This window comes from Opisthocomus hoazin, chromosome 4 (assembly GCF_030867145.1).
Source record: "Opisthocomus hoazin isolate bOpiHoa1 chromosome 4, bOpiHoa1.hap1, whole genome shotgun sequence".
NCBI classification, from domain to species: domain Eukaryota; kingdom Metazoa; phylum Chordata; class Aves; order Opisthocomiformes; family Opisthocomidae; genus Opisthocomus; species Opisthocomus hoazin.
In genome coordinates, this window is record NC_134417.1 from 65539175 (window position 1) to 65556419 (window position 17245).

General features: G+C 42.8%; 1 protein-coding gene across 4 annotated transcripts in view; it reads right to left on the reverse strand.

The window, feature by feature from the left end:
- Positions 1-9139: 9139 nt before the first annotated feature.
- GLCCI1 (glucocorticoid induced 1) overlaps positions 9140-17245 on the reverse strand; it is a 59234-nt gene continuing 51128 nt past the window's right edge. For 2 of the 4 annotated variants that reach the window (XM_075419286.1, XM_075419285.1), the window contains exons 7-8: positions 13585-13705; positions 9140-12517 (exon numbers count right to left, since the gene is read on the reverse strand). In XM_075419286.1, coding sequence (XP_075275401.1) covers positions 12169-12517; positions 13585-13705 — 470 coding nt within the window. In that variant the 3' untranslated portion in view covers positions 9140-12168. The remainder of the gene's footprint in view (positions 12518-13584; positions 13706-17245) is intronic. The other 2 variants (XM_075419289.1, XM_075419288.1) reach the window with 1 other exon arrangement.

Below are 17245 nucleotides of genomic sequence, written 5' to 3' on the forward strand. Positions count from 1 at the left end.
TCCCTCGGCAGAGCCTGGCCATGATGGTGCAAAGTGAGGGAGCCCCAGCGCACACACAAGGGACACTGGTGACAGTAAATAAGGGCACCATGGCTAAACGGGCCCTGCAGGTTCAGCAGGTTTGGCCTTGGGTAACCCCCCAGCCTCCAGCTCGAAGGCTGCCGGGCTCTGCAGTCAGACCATTACCCAGGTGTTCATTAACAGTGCTCTGTTAAGCATAAAATGGACTTTTCCACTCATTGACTAATTAGAAACCAGTATAATCTTCCCTTTAAGTAACAGAAGGTATTTGCCTGCCCAGGAGCCCACCATGTTAGGCCTGCTGGAGCAGGTCCAGAGAAGGCCACAAAAATGGTCAGAAGGCTGGAGCATCTCTCCTATGAGGAAAGGCTGAGAGAGCTGGGGCTGTTGAGCCTGGAGAAGAGAACGCTCTGGAGAGACCTGACTGCAGCCTTCCAGTACCTGAAGGGGCCTTTAGGAAAGACTGAGAGCGCCTTTTTACCAGGGCCTGAGGACAAGGGGCAGCACTTTTGTACCGAAAGAGGGTAGATTTAGGTTAGATAAAAGGAAGAAATTCTTTACAATGAGAGTGGTAAGGCATGGGAAGCGGTTGCCCAGAGAAGCTGTGGATGCCCCTCCCTGGAAGTGTTCAAGGCCAGGGTTGGATGGGGCTTTGAGCAACCTGGTCTAGTGGAAGGTGTCCCTGCCCATGGCAGGGGGGCTGGAACCAGATGATCTTTAAGGTCTCTTCTGACTCAAACTTCACTGACGAAGTGAGGAGGCTGTCGTTTGCCGGGGAGTGTACAACTCCCATCAACTGCAGCAACTTTTAACTCTGTTCTACCATAGCAAAAGCTTGATGTGCCCAAGCTTATAATTAATGCGTAGTGGAAGTGTGTGAAGTTTTGGCCGCTTTCAAAAAAATTACAAAATTTAAATTAAAAAGTGAGAAGCGTGCTGTAGCTTGGAGGTGAAGGTCTGGTTCATTCTACCTGCCAGGTATTTACGATCCTTGCTGTTGGAATCTTTATGGGGTAATGAATACCAAAAAAAGGAGGAAAAAAGTAGATAAGGGATTTTTAGAAGCAAGTGCAGACCTACCGAAGCTGTTAAAGAAGTTATGGCCAGTCTTCTCTTTAAACAAAAGCCTTTCACCTAGCCCAGAAAGCTACTCTGGAGGGTGTGTCTTTTACTTTGGACTTCCACAGCTGTTATGGCAGTAGGAAAGGCCTCGGGACAGGTGCTGGAAGCCATATGCTTGCTTCATCAACAGGCTGGAGAGAGGGGGAAAAAAAAAAAAAAAAAAGAAATTAAAACTGCTACACAATGAAATTATCCACCCTGTTTCCACTTAGGTGGGTGGGTAACAGCTGGCTGCAGGAACAAGCATGCTAAATGCAACAGGAGCAGGATTCAACAGGGGGAAAAAACCAAACTCCTACTATTATTCCAAGTGCAATCCTCAGAATAAACTTTTGACACATGAAATAGAGAAAGTAAAATCATGGGCCGCTGAAGTAACTGCTTTGCTGTTGCAGCTGTGTATTTTCCTGTACTGTTTAGGCAGTCTGTGTGGGCTTACACGATCATCTTTGCCTTGAGCTTGAGTACCAGAGCCTCAGAACACCAAAGTCTGGCAACAGAGAGCGACCCTCACCGTGGCAGGGCGACAGTTTGATTTGATTTTTAGAAGACAACAGAGATTCTGAAGAATGAGACAAGCCCTGGTGGGATTTTTCTGATCTGCAGTTCAGCTGGGTCTGGGGCTGATTGGACCTTTCCGTGAGGTTATCCGTGGATTTGGTGACAGCAGCCAGGGCTGCAAAGGAGCCAGACACACAGGAGTGATTCAAGGCTTTTCCCCTCAAAATGCCAGCCTACACCGTTAAGTCACAGAAGCCTGCCCAGGGCTCAGGCCCGTGAGCATCCCAAACCCATCTAAACATGGGCCACTGCCCCACCGTGTCCTAGCAGGCCCTTTCCAACTGTAACCAGGGCCTGTAATGGCACTAATCTGGCTGAAAAAATTCACACACACAAAAAAAAAAAAACCAAGGAAAGGAAAAAAAGTGTTTGAGGCAGCAGAGGTCAGGTCAGAGAGGCGCGAGGGGAGACGCAGCACGGGCAGCAGTGCTGCCTGAGCCCCTGGGCAGGGCCTGCGCTCACCTCTGCTTGTCACCACACCACAGCCCAGGCTGCCTGGGGGAGACACGGAGCTCTTACTGCTCCCCGTGTCCGGAAATCATTTCTAAAAGCCTTAATCAAACAAAACCTTCCTTCTGTCAACCCTTAGCCCTCCCTCCCACACCCAGCACTTTGCAGCTTTCGGGGTCATTTCCAAGCGAAGCGGTCCACATCTCCTCGGCGGTGGGAGAGCTCTTGGCTCCACCGGCCGTTGCCGCGGACATTTCTCATTATCGCTGCGCTTCAGCGGCCGGACAGCCCTCAGAGCGCGCAGGCCCATCGCACAGCTCGCAGGTTCAACCGTGGGAACGTTGCCAAAACAAAGCATGAAGGGAAACAAGACTAAAGGGAAGAGATGCCTTCAGGAGAAAGGCTGCAGCGACTGTGCTTGGAGGTCCTCTCCTCTCACCCCCACCCATTTTAACAGCCTATCCTGTCAGCAAACATTAAACACAACCATAAAACACTAAAAATCCATAATGGGTCATTCTCCTACTTGCAATTTGCAGGAGCAGACTGAACTCTCTGTCCCGAGGTGGTTTTTAATGAACAGTACAGCTTGCCTGTAAGTGGCTTGGGTTCCCTCTCCACTCCCCATGAACACGTGAAGTATCTAATGGAGGGGCTTAACTGAGGCTGGGGTACGTAATGTTATTTTCTTTGATGGTGTTTTAAGATACAGGAAGATACTTTTATGGCCCCAAAATAAGTCCTCCTTGTGCAGCATCGCAAAAGCGAAGCAAGCTCCTTTCCGCAGGGAGGACTGCCAACATGAAGCAAGTGTCTCTCCGCAGGGGAGACTTACTCCAACCTACACGCCATCAGCACCCACAAAATCTCCACCAAGTTGCTCAGGTTTCTGCACCAGGGCATATGGAGGGTGGGGAAAAAAAAAAAAAGGCGCCTGACCCATGACAGCGTCCAGTAGCTTGGAGCCGGTCTTACCGTGACTGAGAGGCGCACGATGGCTCCTGTCCCCAGCTCGCTGCCAGAGCCCGAATCAACATGGCGGTGCTGCCTGCCACAGGTCCCGAGGGCTGCAGGCAACCAGGTCACATCCTCTTTGTTTGCAACAGGGAGGAGGAAACCTGGAAACCTCTCCTGGCCATCAAGAGAGCGAAAAGGAGACTCCCAGGCGAGGCGGGTGGCGGGGAGCAGGCAGAGCCTGTGCTTTTTGGGCTGGGACAGGGAGACTCCCACAATGGTGATGGCTGGGAGCTGGTGACTTTTGGCACCAGGGAAGACCACTCCTGCTCCACCTGCAGATCTGCACCTACAGAAGAGGGCCTGGAGCCACGTCCCATGAAGCCCCTGCACCCGCCAAGCCTGGGCCATGTAGTGGGCAACTCCTTGCTGCCAAGCTGACCTGTCATCTAAGGAGGTTTGCAGCTTGCCAGGGACTTGGACCTGGGGTGCTATGGAGACGCTGCCAAGGCCTGTCCAGGCAAGCAACAAAGTGTTGCCCCAAACAAAGGGTGCAGGGTGGTCAAGAAAAACCTCATAGATGGCAAAACAGGGGCTCACCTGGGGTGAGCCCAAATAAGCAAAGTGCCAAGACAGCAGCGCTGCCGGGAGCTCTCCCTGTGCCTGTGGGAGATCGGGGCAGCTCCCCAAAGGGGCTGCACGCCAATGGGTGGCAAACAGGAGGAACTGCATGCTGCCGCAAAGCTACCCTCTCATAGCTCTCACCAGATCAGGGCTGTGGTGAGACAGCTTACGCAACCGGATCATGGCTGGATAGGGGTTCTTTCGGTGGGACCAGACAGGACGGTAAGTTGCCCTTTATGTGGCAAGGCATGGGTGCCTTGGGATGAGCGGTGACCCACCTCAGAGCTCATGGGTCAGGATTAGAGGGCAGACCAACATGGGTGACATAGTGGCAAGTGTCTGAGGCACCACCACCTGATCACGAGGGAGTAGATGAGGCCACCTTCAGAAAACTGGAGGAAGCCTGACCGTCACAGGCCGTGATCCCTGTGGGCCTTGAACCACCCTGAGATCTGCTGGAGGGACAACACAGCAGGAGACAAGCAATCCAGGAGGTTTCTGTAGTACCTTGATAACTTCCGGAGACAGTTGGTCAAGGAGCTGATGAGGGGCGATGCTCAGCTAGATCTCATACCTACAAAGAACAACTGGTCAGGAACATGAAAGCTGGGGGCAGGCTTGGCCAAAGTTAGCACAAGACAGTTTAGGATCCTGAGAGGAAGGGGCTAAAGCAAAACACAGAATCACAACTGTGGACTTCAGCAAAGTGGCCTTTGGCCCTCAGAGATCTGCTTGGAAGAATCCCATGCCAGACAGCCCTGGAAAGGAGTCCACAAGACCTTGTTGATTTTCAAGGATCACCAGCTGCAAGCTCAACGCTTCCTCTCTACTCAGCACTGTAGCAGGCTCAGGGGGAATCTCATCCATGTGGATCAATATCTGAAATGGAAGCAGGGCGACTGGTGTCAAAAAGGATGGAGCCAGACCTTCCTCAGCAGTGCCCAGAGAGAATGGGCACATACTGAAATACAGGAAATTCCATTTAAATGTACCAGATAACTTTTTTTAATGTGGGTGTGGTTAAACACTGGAACAGGTTGCCCAGGGAGGTTGTGGAGTCCCTGTCCCCAGAGATACTCCAAACCCAAATGGACACTTGCCTGAGCAACCTGCTCCAGCTGACATTTATGACAATTACATTTTTCATTGGAAGGGTTATATCCAAAAATTGACTTTCCACATCCAGAATATTCTTACAACTCTACCCAATAGTCTCTAATCCTGAAGGCGCATAAATAGATTTTATTTCCCTCAGTGCATTTCCACAGGCACCACAGGGCAGCTACACAAGTATCAAAGAGCCCAGGCTGCTGGAAATGCCCCACACTGATGTACTCGCAGGATTCCCAAGCAAGTTTGTGGTTTTTTTTTTTCCTGAGTGTCTGGTTTGTTGTCCAGTCCAGTAGGTACATTTTCTCACTTTTTGGACACAAAACCAAATCCTGCTACAGTGCTGCATTCAACAGCCTTTCAGTTAGGATGCCACCAAGGAGACAGATTGCAATCCATAGATGGCCTGATTTGGAGAATGAATGACACTTCTCCAGGCTAATGCTCCTCTGGAGTATTAAGGCATCCACTGCCTTCCTAACCCAAAGAGCATCCTGTACGTACAAATACGCACATACGAGGTTACCTTCCAAATCAGGTACAGGTAGGGCCTAGGCTGACTTTGCTTTCCCATTGCTTAGAAAGTGAAAGACCTACTACCACCATCTCCATCATCCCTGCCCCCAGAGGTGGAGCATTCCCCTCCAGAGGCGGGTCAAAACAGAAGGCCCTCCCTAGAAGAAAGCAGGTTTCTTAGGCACCGAATTCAGAAAGTGTCTAAACTGTCTCCTTGGCACTATTCACTAGGACAGAAACATGTCCACCATTGCACCCGACTTCATGAACAAGAGCCCTGAATGAGGTGACAATCCTTTGTATATACACATGCCCCATCCAAAATAAAACCATGCAGTGAAAGCCTGTAGTATGGTACCATCTCTGTACTGTCACAGAGATGTAAGGCTACACCTGAAACTTCTTTTTTCAGCGACCGACACCAAAATGCTGAGTGTTTTTCAGCCTTCTCAGGAGGTACAATGAATTAGAAGCCAAAGGAATCATAAAAGCAGAGTCAAGCATTTTTTCTTCCTATTTCCTAAAAACAATGTTTAGTTTCCAAAGGCAACACCCTTACTTTTTTAATTTTTCACAGGAATGAGTTCCTCCTTCCCCGTGTAACAAGCCCAGAGGTGCCACCCATCTTACGGAAAGGGAGGCTGTAACTCCCTGAGAAACCTCTGTATCAGAGAGAGCGGGCAGGACTAGAAATTCTTATCCGAATAGAAATCAGAAAGGAGTTAATTGCATCACCCAGCCTTTTGGCACCAAACCTGAACAGGGAGTCTAATTTTAGCTTTCTCCTCCTTGGAGAAAGAACCTCCTTCCACAAAAATCTCAAGAGCTCTCAGCCCTCATCTCCTGCAGTAAGCAGTCAGACACCCAGAATTAGTTAACATGACTGCTGTGCCTAGCAGTCTGGATTTAGGTAATGCCATTTACTTACAGCTTATTTGGAGAAGTAAAAACAAAGGCACAAGAAACAGATTATCAGGGGTATTACTAAACATACATTGCCCTGAGCAAACCCTATTTCTCAACCAACAGCTGTACTAATCACTGCAAAGTTAATTCATATACCTCACTACACACATACCACCACCCCCCCCCCCCAAAAAAAAAGGAAATTTTTAAAAACCCAGAACTTATTTTTCTACAGGCACAGTTCTTAGCCTAATTGTGCATTGTTAACAAGCTCAGCCTCTAATTCAAGGGGGGGAGAGACGACACAACTTCCTCTTCTCCCAGGTTTCCAGCTCCTCTGCATCTGAGCTTCCAGGCTACTGCTGAAGGCAGCCAATTTAACATCAGAACTTGTTGCAACCTGAGATAAAATTTCAAGTTCTTTTCAAAAACAGGAGTCATCTCTCTATCCAGCTTCATCTGATAGCTGTTCTTTCTTCTTGCCAATTGAATTAGCAGTTTAATTTGCGTGTTCACTCACTTCCAATGCGGCCTTTACCACGGAAATGCTCCCTTGATCAGCATTTTCCTATCAACCCCACCTGAGTGATACATTATTTCTGAGACCTATTGCACTACAAAAATACACCACCTACTCTCCGGTTTCTTGCCATATCTCCAAAATTACGGTGTTACTGAAGCGGCGACAGAAATCAAAACAACTATAAAGCTACTCAAGCACCTCTGCTTTACTGGAGACTTCATTCATGTGTGACAAACCAAAAATTTTCAGAACCCAGAAGCTATCTTCAAAGAGCTATTCCAGGCAGTTTAAAAAAAAAAAGCTTTACCTCCCTAGTTAAAAATATTGCGCCATGCTATTTTTTTTTAGTGAGACAAGAATACTTATGGTACTTAGAAAACGCTACCTCTTTAAAGTCAACTGAAATGTAAAAAGCCCAAAATTATCATGAGCTAGTAAGGCTTATAAAAACATCTTCTCTGAACATATCTTTTGTAAAATAATCTCATTTTAAACATACCAATACTTGAAAAAAAACAAACCCACCACCTTTGCAAGTTGGCCCACCACCCAATTATTCTTAGTGCTAAAATAAGTCTGCATTTCTAGTGTGAATTTATCTAGCCTAATTTTTGTACTGTTCTGCGTTTAGTATTCCATGTCTGTTAAATTTAAGCAGCTCATTACTAAGCATTTCCTATGTAGGTATTTACTAACTGGAATTAAGTCACTCCTCAACTGTGAAGTTAAACATGTCGAGCTTCCACAAAACCTTGCTGTGTTTTTTCCAGTACCTCACTCATTCCTATAGCTCTTCCCTGAGCCTTCTCCAGTCTTTTACAGTCTCTCCTGAACTAGACAGTTCTCCAGGACTACCCCTAATGCAAACAGAATAAAGATACACATATTTTAATTACGTGAAAATCTTTGATCAAACAACTTCCTTCAGCCAAGCACCAACGATGAACACCTGTACGTGCACATCCCAGGAACGGATGTACTTTCCCAGCTTTCACTCACTTTTTCCTTGCATTTAGGTGCTGGAAAAACACTGCAGGAACTGTGGTTATTTCCTCGTATTTGTGTAGATTCAAATTTGTGTTTGCACGTCTATATTTTGCAAAGCAAGCCAGGCTGTTTTACAACAGTAATTAATTTCTACTAGTCATCCGTCACCTTCAAGCTGCTTGGATATTACCTCAAGTAACAGTTGAAGGTATCAATCGACTACCATGGAGCAAGGCCAGGAGCTAGTTTGCTAAGCCTCAGTGCTCTTCACTCGCAACTGCGATGTCAGCCAACATCCCTAATCCATTCAATTTCTCATGTTTATTTTGTATTACTCCAGGCTTATGTTTAAATACAGTGAAGATACTGAGACTCTACCCTTGGGCCAGTATCTGGCCCTTCCCAAGAGCTGATTTGTTAGGAAGCCATAAATCATTTCCCTGACAGCACCCTGCTGCCTAAAAGAAGCAGGTCACTATCTGTTGCCCCCTACTCACAGCATACGTAGCCAAGTCCTCCCCTTTCACAGCCCTCCAGTCTCTGAAGAGTCCACTTCCAGGGCCATGAATTGTTAGAAAATATAACGCGCAAGTCAAGGAAGATCTTTTAGTCACAAAGCAGGCACACAAGGCAAAATTATTTCATGAGCTCTCTACTCTCAGCACTTTTTGGACCGCTTGTCTTGGCTCTGAGGAAGACATAGTCAGCGAATTACACCAAGCAGACATCTTCGAAGTGTGGCTTATGTGGAAGCAGCACGTTACCGCAACCCTAACTAACCAGACAAGGCCTAGGTCCACGGGGAGGGCCACAAAGTTACCAGTAGTACAAGTTGCATCAGAGCGAGCTCCACGCCTTTGTCAAAGCAATTTTGGAGAAGAGAACATCCTCCCACACACGGACAGCGCGAAACTGCTGCAGCCAAACCCATTTAGAGGACAAGGCGGTCAGAAAGCTTCTCCCAGCAAGCCCCACAAGCTGATGAAGAAATGGCTGAAACCCAGCCCTTTCTGATGAAGGACATCAAGCATTTTCACAGCAGAGTGGGATCCAACAACGCTTCGAGGCTCCAGACTTTCAGCACTTTCAGTTAGCTTGCAGTGCATGTTTTTAACATGGTCACATCAAAACCCTGTAGTCTTTCAGATGCTGAAAAATTGCTTTTCCACTTACTGATAACGCACTAAACTATTCTTGATGGTTATTGCCATAGTGCTCTTCAGTAAACACTGACTTTGGAGGATTTACATGTATTTAAATATTATTATTCTTTCTTCCTCCCTCCCCCTCACAACCTGGAAAGAATTATTCCGCAAGTCAAATGACAATCACTTGACTCATACAAAGCAACACGAAACCAAGACTGTCAGTAGATTTATACCACATCCTTTACGGGTTTAGTTTAGTTTCACATAGCGAAACATCTAATGGCTTTCATAATTTTCAACAGATAACTTGAAATCAGCCATACCACAAACACAGCAGCAGATACACAGTTTCCAATAACGCTTAACTGATTTTTCTTCTGTGCTCTACAGAAAGAAAAACCTTGTTTATATGCAGAAATAAAATATGCTATTTTTAAGCATATTTAAGAATTCAACTATTTTAGAATTCCCCCCCCCCCGTTCCTAGAACAGCATTATGCAAAAATCAATCGATGAGAGATGATCCTGTTCTAGAAGACACAGCATACTAGTCAAAGATACATGGTTGACATTATTCTAGATGTAAATTTGGAACAATATTAAACTTTAATCTCATTCTATGGTGTTTCATAAACAGTTTCCAAAACAAATAAATGAACCACTGCTTTTGCGTGTCCCCCCCCCCCACTTTTTTTTTTTAACTATAATTTTTATTTAAATAAGACACAGGAACTTCTATACCAAAAAAATACAAAACAAAAACCACACATTTCCTTATGTAAAGCAATATTGTGTGATAACTTGAATACTGTTCAGCACAGTGGCTAGAAATAACAGTACAACTATGTACAAAACTTTAAACAATATTTGACAAATTTCTACATCTGGATGTAGAATACAACTGAGATAAAACAACTGCTGGGAAATTTACATGGCAAAGCATTAGCTTTCACACATACGGTTCAAAACCCTCAGATCTGCTAAGAACAAATGTGCAATTTAATTAATATTTAGTTTCTCGTGGAAAAAAAATAAAAACAACATGTAATGGCATTGCAAATATTGTAAAGAGTTCATCACTGATCTAAAAACCACTCATCATATCCCCTGGTAACTTAACACCAGTAACTGAGACTACCATTTCTTATCTGGACATAACCAGAGCATAAAAAGGTCATCATACTGCAATGTTAATCTAGAAAGAAAAATATTAAAAGGAATCAATACTTACATCACGAGTATTTTCTCCCCTTTGTCTTCAAATAAAATATATAGTGTTTTCACCTAGGCCTGAGATTAGTAGGGTTAAAGATGGCTGCTGTGTATCAAGAAGGTTTTTCACATGAAAATGGTCAGAGACCGATCTCTCCCCTATATTTTCTGCAAGTGGAGTCAAAACACAGTGACTGTTTCATAGCTTGCAAATTCCACCTTGTAAGAGAGTATTAACAAAACCTCAGTAATAAAAACGAAATGATGCTTTATCTCCAAACTAAGCACATATTTAGTGAGTAGTTTTTAGTGGCTTACTCTCACCCCCTCTCCCCCCCCCCAAATCTCACCTTCAAAAGAGGGAAGAAAAAAAAAAACAGAGCAAGTTTAAATGTTCAGTAGCTGCAGGCTACTAATCTCTTCAATTCCTGGAAAAGGTGAACCTTATTCTCTTAGGAACAGACAGCATAAATGCAGTTCCACTGCGTTGAAAGCAATGGAGCAAGAACATCAAGTTTATTTTGCCTTTGGGGTCCTCTTTGTATCACAGGAAATTATCTCTGAAAGCAATGCTCCTCTTGTTCCAGTACAATAGCAGAGCACCACTAACCCGTTCTTGCCGTGTACTATTTTGAGAAAGTGTCCAGCCCGCAAAACCAGGATTATTTTACAAGGAATTTTTTTTTTTTTATTCACACTTCAGGAGGGGTGAAAACACTTTTACACACACAACTTACGTAACTGAAAGTTACGGGAGAAGCTTTGATTAAGTAACATGAACTTAAAACTATTCTTTTCCCCACCCATCTTCGAACATCCACTTACTACTTGTGGACTTTAATCCAAACATAATTACTCACTACATAAATAAAATGCTGCTCATCTAACACTGCTTTACAAAATCGGCAAACCTATTTCCAACCAGCAAATGAATGAATATTTCCAAAAGAGAAACTAAACATTAATTTGACTTTTAGACGGTAACAGTAGCATTTCACATCCTTAACTGCCAACAAAAACATGAGAGGAAATCCCCATCACCCCCTGTGAAACCTGAAAGAATTTCTGTCCTTGAACAAAAACACTCTTGTCTTTCAAAATCCTCTCACACACAACATGGAATGTTTCTCATGTACAGCCTAGTACTGAACACTTTATTTGCAACAGTTTAACAGTCATTAACTGAGCAACACCTGAAACCTTTAAATGCCACATTTTACATATATATTGAAATGACAGTAAATGCAACAGTTGTTTTACTTGTAAGCACATGACAAAGTGATCTACATCACAGATTTGCTGGTTCTCCTCATGTTCACCCATTTCCAGGGTCACGATTCACCTGGATCTGAATGCACTTATTCCAAGAAAGTGGAATGTAATGAGGAAATATTAATGCATAAAATAAGGAAAGGCAAAAGAGTGATGTTCCCTCTTTAGCTCTGTAGCTGTAAAATATTTTATATCCCAATATGATATACATTCCAAGTTACCTGAGTTTACACTTCGAGAGAAGTACCTGAAGCTAGGCCATAGGGTGGGCACTGTGCAACTGTTGTGGCCGTTTTTTTTTTTTTTTTTTTTGCATTGTGTGTATTACAGAAGTTAGAAACATAAACACCTGGATCAATTGTAAACATAATCCTGAAGTACAGTATTTTCCAAAGGACACAACACAGCAAGACATTTTCTATTCAGACAGGCAACTTTTTTTTTTTCATAATATAGAGAGCTTATTTATACTGTAGAATTTGAAACAGAACACAGGACACAGTACTAATCTGGTCAAACATACTATGAAATGCATAGTCTCCACTTAAAACGCTTAATGATATATGGATTCTGCAGGCATTACTGCTTTCTCACAAAAACTGCTGAATATGAATTCTGTCCCTGCCAAGAACAGCACTGAGATATTTTTTGAATGCTGCTAAGTATTCCGTGTTCTTCTGAAAGGTTGCCACCTCATGCAGATGTATCTGAACTATTACTCCTCGGTCCTTGTTTCAGGGCAGAGGCCTGCTCCACCTTGGTCTAGATGAACACATAGCTCTGAGGTGAGGAATGGTCTTCAGTCTGAATTTCTTGCAAAAGCGGCTGCTGCTGCTGGGACGGTTGCTGTACCGGGACCTCTGTAGAGTCCATTGTGCTGGTGTCATCCGACAGAGATGAAAAAGAGACTCGAGCCGAAAGCTGCTCAACAGTCAGGGTGCTCAAAGCTGTGCTTTGACCAGAGTTTGGAGAGTTCTTCAGTGTCAGGTCTGAAGCGGGAAGGAGGGGGCCCAGAAGTTTTACAGGACAGAAAGCTGATCCGGTTGGGATGAAATTAACCTTGTTTTTGTCAGGACATGAAAAGAGAGGGGCTGAGACAGGCTGACGAGACCTACAACAAGAAAGAAGATTATATACCTGGCCAGCCAAGATGTTTTATACGTCATGAACTTTGTGGTTCTATACGTTGCTAAAATGTGAATGACAAGGCATGGGATTAATTGGACAGAGGGGCAAACATCTTCCATATTGGTAGTCAGCTAACTGATCCACAGCATTGAAAATAGTACTGTCACAAAAATGACTTGATAATTCCTGGATAAACATGCAACTTCCAGCAAGAAAAATCTGCAGTACATATGCACATGAAAAAATGCCACAGTAATTTAGAATGGCACAGATTCTTCTTCAATGCAACCAATGCAGCAGCAACCCATTTGGTCTTATTAAATCCCTTTGAGAAACTCCATGAAATAGACCTCTCCTTTCCCACACTCCGTATTTTGTCTGGAGGCTTCCTCCACAACCCAGCATTGCTCCTTCACCATCCAGCAGGCAATGAATGCTGTCAGAGCAACAAACATCCCCTCCTTAGTTCCTTCATCCACAGGAGCTAAGCATGCAACCTCGACAGCATGTGCTCAAATATTGCTGGGTCTAGGGGAAAAAGACATGATGTCCAAGAGTTTAATTTCTAATTTCTTGCTCAGCAAAAATATTGAGCAAAGTCTATGCCGTAAGTACAGTACTGTCTACAAACACTTTACATAGGTTTCATTCCATTTTATATGTTTTATACATATCAAAAGATAACCTGTGCTTGAAACTGGTGAAGAATTATGACAAGGAGAGTTTTTGTTTTAAGCCACAAACATATAAAGTTAATAAAAATATATGAAAAGAGGTTTATAAATGCTTAGGAAATCAAATGTACCTTATCTTTTCTGCTTGGGTTTTTGTTGCCTTTTATAAATGCACAAAAAGAGTTCAAGCAAAAATACTTCATTTCCTCTTCAAACCAACATGAACACTTCAACTTCTCTTCTGTACAAACTCTAAGAATAGTTTGCTCCTGAAAAATTCATCAGCTGGAATAGTTTATTCATCTGCAGTTGAATAGGCTCAGTAAACAGGTTTACTGCTTTGCAGATACCAGCTGATATAAAAGGCATTACTTACGACATTTCCTCAAAGACCTTCACTCGCTCACATCCCTCTGGGGGCTCTCGTTTGAACATGTAGCTGTTGTTTGGTTTGGGAGATGAGGCATACTTGGGCAACGGTGAGCTACTCCCACTGTCTGAAAATTTAAAGCAGTTATATTACTAGAGATTGAGAGTGCTTTTTAATTAAATTCGATTTCCAAACAAGATGCCTTTTTTCACATTTTAGCCACCATGCCGGTTTGCTTCTACCACAGTAATTCCTTTATTGCAGGCTATTTCTAACATCCTTGTACAGCACATTTCTTCTGAATAAAAGCTTCAGTGCGGCAGTAATCTATCATATAACAACACACAACAGAAGGATATTTTTATCCAGAACACTGCAATCAGAACAAAGCGGAGCTGTGATCCTGGAAACAAATACATTCTTTATCATGTATTTTAAAAAACATAAATGAACAAGGTAATATGCATAATACGTGCAGAAGAATTATGAGTGGTAATGATAACACCTTCTTACTGTATAAACACAGTTATTGAAAATGTGTGCATAAAGCACGTATTGTACTTTAAAACAGTCTTCACTGGAATATTGACATCATTAGTCTCATGAACAGTTCAGAAGTTGTAAAGAAACAGCACATTTGTAATACAGGTACTGATACCTCATCATTACAATGCCCTACCTTATTTGCTTCACAATTGTCAAGTTGCTTTAGTATCCAAAATAAAGCTTCCACAACTCGATTCTCTCAACACTAACTGTATCAGAGAAGTATCCCTCCTAACTCTAGCTGCCTGTGTATATTTTGCAGGTGACTACTAGATACATTTAGAGCTAAAGGTACTAAGATTAGGATACAAGGCAATGGGCAGATTTCTTTGTACTTCTTGGAAAATGGAAGAGGTGAAACTCCACTTTGGTAACGACAGAAGCACAACAGTTGGAAAAATTAAGCCTACAAAAGGGTTCACTTTAAACACTTCTCTTGACAACGTGATATTCAATGCATTAAGGAAATAAAGTAGATACAAAAATAATTACTCACAGAAAATTAGCTTTCTGCAGTGGCTTCTACCTCTCCAAAGAGCAACACCTATCTCAGGCTAGTATTAGCCTCTCCCTATTCTCTGCTTGGGCTTACAATTAAAAAAATGAAATTAAATGGCAAGGTTAAGGAAGAACCCCCAACTTACACACCTTATTTGGAGAGAAATAACTGCTCTTGCTTTAGCTCCTTTTGAGTCTTCCCACCGATGTGGGGTACCTTACCATTTTTCACTCAGATACCTTTGTTTATTCTGTTGCTGCTCATGTGTGCCTTTTCAGCAACAGTGGAAAACCAACCAAAGCTTCAAGCACTATGATCTAGATTAACTGAAGCATATAAGGTTGTCTTTAACAGCCTGCAAACAGTAACTACATAAACATTTGTATAACCATGACTCAAACACAAAGGCTAAGCATTAGAGGTTTGAAACATCTCTGCTTCCTCTTACAAGACAGAAATCAACTCAAATGTCACGCTTTCCTTTGGAGATTTACTATGAAAGATATGAGAAAAAAAAAAAAGTTGAAGTGAACCTCAGCAGAGTATTGATTATTCAGCTCTTTCCTGCTGCAGAGTTCACACAGAACTTCTATTTACAGACTTTTAGGTGTTAACTGTATGAAGGCAGAAAAAGCTTAGAGACAATACAGATATTTGCCAAGCTGGGAGCATGATGGTCCTGTTGGCATCCTTCCACTGTTGGCCCACACAGTTCATTCCAAACACAGAAATCATTAACAGAACCCAGACAGTTTGTTTCCTCCTTCTAATATTTAAAATTGAAGATCCAAGTTTCTATTTAAAAACTCTGAGACATAAAATGTGCTACTGTTCATTCCACCAAATTGTGGAAAACTGTGGAAGTACATCCAAGGAAAGAACCAAACTGAATTCAAAATTAAGTCAGTTCTTGGAAGATTTAAGAGTCTCGTCTAGCCAGTTCAGTTTTCAATCAAGTTTTGAGTTTATTTAGCCCTATCTGGCTGAAAATTTCTATATAAGACAGCTGTTCAACAAGTAAAAAAAAAAATATTGTACTGTATAATTCAACCATTGTATAACAATTCTGTTTCTCTCTATACCCTCCCTGCTTTTAAATCTTACTAAGTTGTTAGCTTTTCGTTTTGACCAAACACATGCCGCACTACTATTTGAAAAATATGTGTGGTTATTAGGCGGCTCACACGTACAAGCTCGGTGTTGGCCCTACACGTACAGCAGCAGTGTGAGAACAGAAGAGTAGTGGGAACACAGGCCACGAATTAAAGTGGTAAGAGGTGGAATTTACCGCTTAAGCCAGCCTCCACTTGTATATTCTGTAAGCTCTTAAATGCTAAACTGTCACATTATTAATCCTTAATTACCTTGCAAATGTGTATTCTCAAACTGTGCTATTTACACTTTTTTTTTTTTTTCCTGTCTGAGATGCAGCACTGTGCAAGCCTTTATGTCAGCGGACACGCCTGCATCTCCCAGGCTTCCACCAGCAGGGCGTGCTCTGCTGGCGTATGTCAGCCAACTAATCAAACCTCACTGAGGTGACAATGATTGAAGATTCACAGATGTAACCTTTAAAGTGAGTTTTGTTACCATAACCACACAGCAGACAATATGGAGCCTTATTACACAGAATTTTCAAACATAAAAATTCAAAATGGATATATTCTGTTATCTAGAAAATGCCTAAGATAGCATTTTTAGTGTTTAATTACAATTTTAACCACAAGATGTAATACCACAGATTTTAGCTTGCATATATCAGAGCAACAAAGGAGGCAAACTAAAAAAGAATCTGTAAAACAATTTTGTGAATGAAAAAACTTAGAGGAAACAGGAAACTTTGCCAGCGAGCCTTGGGATTTGTTCTGATAGGTTCAAAAATACCTTTGTTTCCTAAGACTATCCAAAGACTTCACACACAATTTTCATTTTAAAAACTGTGAATCAGATGCCCAAAAGTTAAAAAGTATCTTCATCTCATCTTCATGAACACGTTGCTTGTAACAGCCTGGTAGCAACAGTGGGAACACACAATGCTACACAAAAGCACCGAAATCAAAATCCCTGAAAAACAGGTTACACTATCTATTTTTGTACAAGAAATGCCCAAATTTCATCTGGTTACACCTTAGGATGCCTTTGAACTTCACCTCTGTCACAGCTACTAAATATGCTATGTAGCACTCTGAATTAATAGTCTCATGGACCAGAGTATCGTAAAAGAGATCTCATGAAACTGGGAGTTTTAAAGCACCAAGGCAGTCACCTACCTTGCAATAGGTTGGTATTTAAAAACAAAATCATAAAGCCAGGTGCCATTACAGTGCCATATCCCACCTTTCCCTCTCTGCTCCAATCCACACCATTTCGTACCAGTGCTCCATTTGGAGTATGTATTGTGGGTCTTTCTGAAATTAAGCTTTCACCTTCTGTTGAAAAATTAAATAGATTTAGCAGCTTCTTGCAGAAATGTAAACCAAACAGCTGATACAGTCCAAAAGCAGCTGTGAGTGCCTCAGGCCAAAGCACAGCTTTGCACAAGAAATAAAAGATGCTTTAGTAATGTAAAGCAGTGCTGTGTCTGTACAGAGCACTGGCTTCTCTCACTGCTCATGTCTCTCA